This window comes from Pundamilia nyererei, unplaced genomic scaffold, assembly GCF_000239375.1.
Source record: "Pundamilia nyererei isolate P.nyererei 1_Seehausen unplaced genomic scaffold, PunNye1.0 scaffold00036, whole genome shotgun sequence".
In the NCBI taxonomy this organism is placed as follows: Eukaryota; Metazoa; Chordata; class Actinopteri; order Cichliformes; family Cichlidae; genus Pundamilia; species Pundamilia nyererei.
The window spans coordinates 2,414,574-2,416,839 of record NW_005187437.1 but is presented as its reverse complement, the minus strand read 5'-3'; the positions used below and the strand labels follow the sequence as shown (position 1 = coordinate 2,416,839).

The 2,266-nt window shown below is 38.6% G+C and overlaps 1 protein-coding gene across 1 annotated transcript in view; it reads left to right on the top strand.

Annotated features, from left to right (window-relative positions):
• The window catches only part of gipc3 (GIPC PDZ domain containing family, member 3), a 17,025-nt gene that overhangs the window by 3,142 nt on the left and 11,617 nt on the right, over nt 1-2,266 (top strand). Inside the window, exons 2-3 of the mRNA XM_005730376.1 lie at nt 34-219; nt 652-832. Coding sequence (XP_005730433.1) covers nt 34-219; nt 652-832 — 367 coding nt within the window. The remainder of the gene's footprint in view (nt 1-33; nt 220-651; nt 833-2,266) is intronic.

Below are 2,266 nucleotides of genomic sequence, written 5' to 3'. Positions count from 1 at the left end.
ATATATTTAAATATATATATTCCTTCTCCTCAGATCCTGTTCTGCACTCTCAACTCTCATAAAGTGGACATGCAGAAACTACTGGGGGGACAGATTGGACTGGAGGACTTCATCTTTGCCCATGTAAGAGGGGAGACCAAAGAGGTGGAAGTGACAAAGACAGAAGATGCACTGGGTCTCACGATCACAGACAACGGAGCTGGCTATGCTTTCATCAAGGTGGATGAGAAGTTGTTGTTTTGGTCTTTTTTTTTTACCAATTGCTGCAACATTTTGAGTTTTTTGTGATGATTAATAAGACAAACAGAGCAGAAACTCCACTCTTCAGCTGGTCATTGCTACCTTACAGTAAGAGGCCACAGAGGTGTTCGAAAAGATAAAACCAAGGACATTTTTAGGACGTCATTAAAGTTAGATAAATCCACTTTTCTGAGAAACTTTAACAATCTAACCAGAATAAAAGTCAAACAAATTAAAATCCAATTTCCTTTTTTTGGTCATATTGCAATAATAAAAACATGTCATTGTAAAATCTGTAATGATTACACTAGTTGTAATATGTCAATGCAATGTGCTTTCTCCCCCCCCCCCAAAAGCTGATAACTCACATCATAGTCATATACTGTATTTAGTCAAATCTTTGTCTTTCAGAGGATAAAGGAAGGCAGCACCATCGACCAGCTGAAGACAGTATGTGTTGGAGATCACATCGAGGCCATCAATGACCAGAGCATTGTAGGGTGTCGGCACTACGAGGTTGCAAAGATGCTAAAAGAGCAACCGAGAGGCGTACCCTTCACTCTTCGACTTGTGGGACCCAAGAAAGCCTTTGGTAAGTAGAACATGGTGGATATTTGTTTTAATTTAATTGTAAATTTAGACTTTAATATGGGTGTTTTGACTTGAACTCGCTTAGAGCCTTAGATGACACTGGGTCTGCACACAAAAACTATTAAAATTCAGTAGTTTTAAAAATATTCATACTAAAAGTGTCAGTACTATTACTTCCTGGCCTTTGCATTCACTCACTGACCTACATTAAAGTTTATGTATAGTTATGTGATTCAGTAAAAACCAGCAGGGTTCCTGGTGCTAAAACAATGGGAAAAAACTGTGATTTATAGCATGGCATGGCTATTTAATATTGTAAGCACACCAACTTCCCCTGGTACAACAGCCCACAGAAAGTGGACACTAATAGCTTATTGCCACCCTGCCTGACATTGTCCTCAGCTGTTGATGGGGTTAGTACTCCTCAGATGTTTTTCATAACTCATCAGCAAAAACAGAAAGAGGATGCAGGGATATTTCACTGGCGGTCTGCCAGTGGGCCTTGAACTCCCGTTAAACTTTCCAGCCACAGTTAATTGACCGGTGTTACAGTAGTCAGCTGCAATGACCATGTGTGAAATATAAATTAAGAATGCAGACAAATGTAAATGAATTCACTTTGTGTTCATAGACTGAGTCTATAATACTGCAGACAAATATAAACTAATAATGTTTTGCCTTCTCAGTTTTTATTTCTCTTTGTAAAACAACTGTCGTCTCACTTACTGAGTAAAATTTAATGCACATGCACATATCTAATAAAAAAAGGCTGTGAATGATTTTTGCAGTTGTTGTTGTTAACCCTGGGGAACAATTAATCACAAATCTCTAAAAGGAATACTGGAAACACCATTTAGACAGGAACACGTGCATCACTTGCATGGAGGCAGACATTTATTTTTCTGTCTTTACGGTCTAATTCTCACTTTAAACAGCACAACACTATCTGCAGTTATTGTAGTAGGGTCTCTACCTTACAAACTAAAGCACCTTGAGGTGACTACTGTCGTGCCTTGGTGCTATATGCATAACACTGAATTAATTGAATCCTTAATTCAATTAATTAAGGATTAATTGAATTCTTAATCTGTTAAAGGTCTAGAGTATATTTCACCAAAACCGGGTGTTAGGTTGAAATTGTTAAATGTTGTCATTGTGTTACTTAAATTTGTAAGTCTTGGTTCAAACTGTATAATCAAAGACATTCCTTTGTTTCTAACCCCCTCCCCAGCCTGTTGAATGGTGGGGGAGGCTGTAGTGTTTTATTATAGGCACATCCAAGGTGAAGGTTCTGTTTTCTTGTTTAGTAAACTTCCTGCCTTTATGACCCTTTGGTGAGCAGGTGGTCACACAAATGCACCCCCAAACACAAACACACACACACACACACACACACACACACACACACACACACACACACACACACACACACACA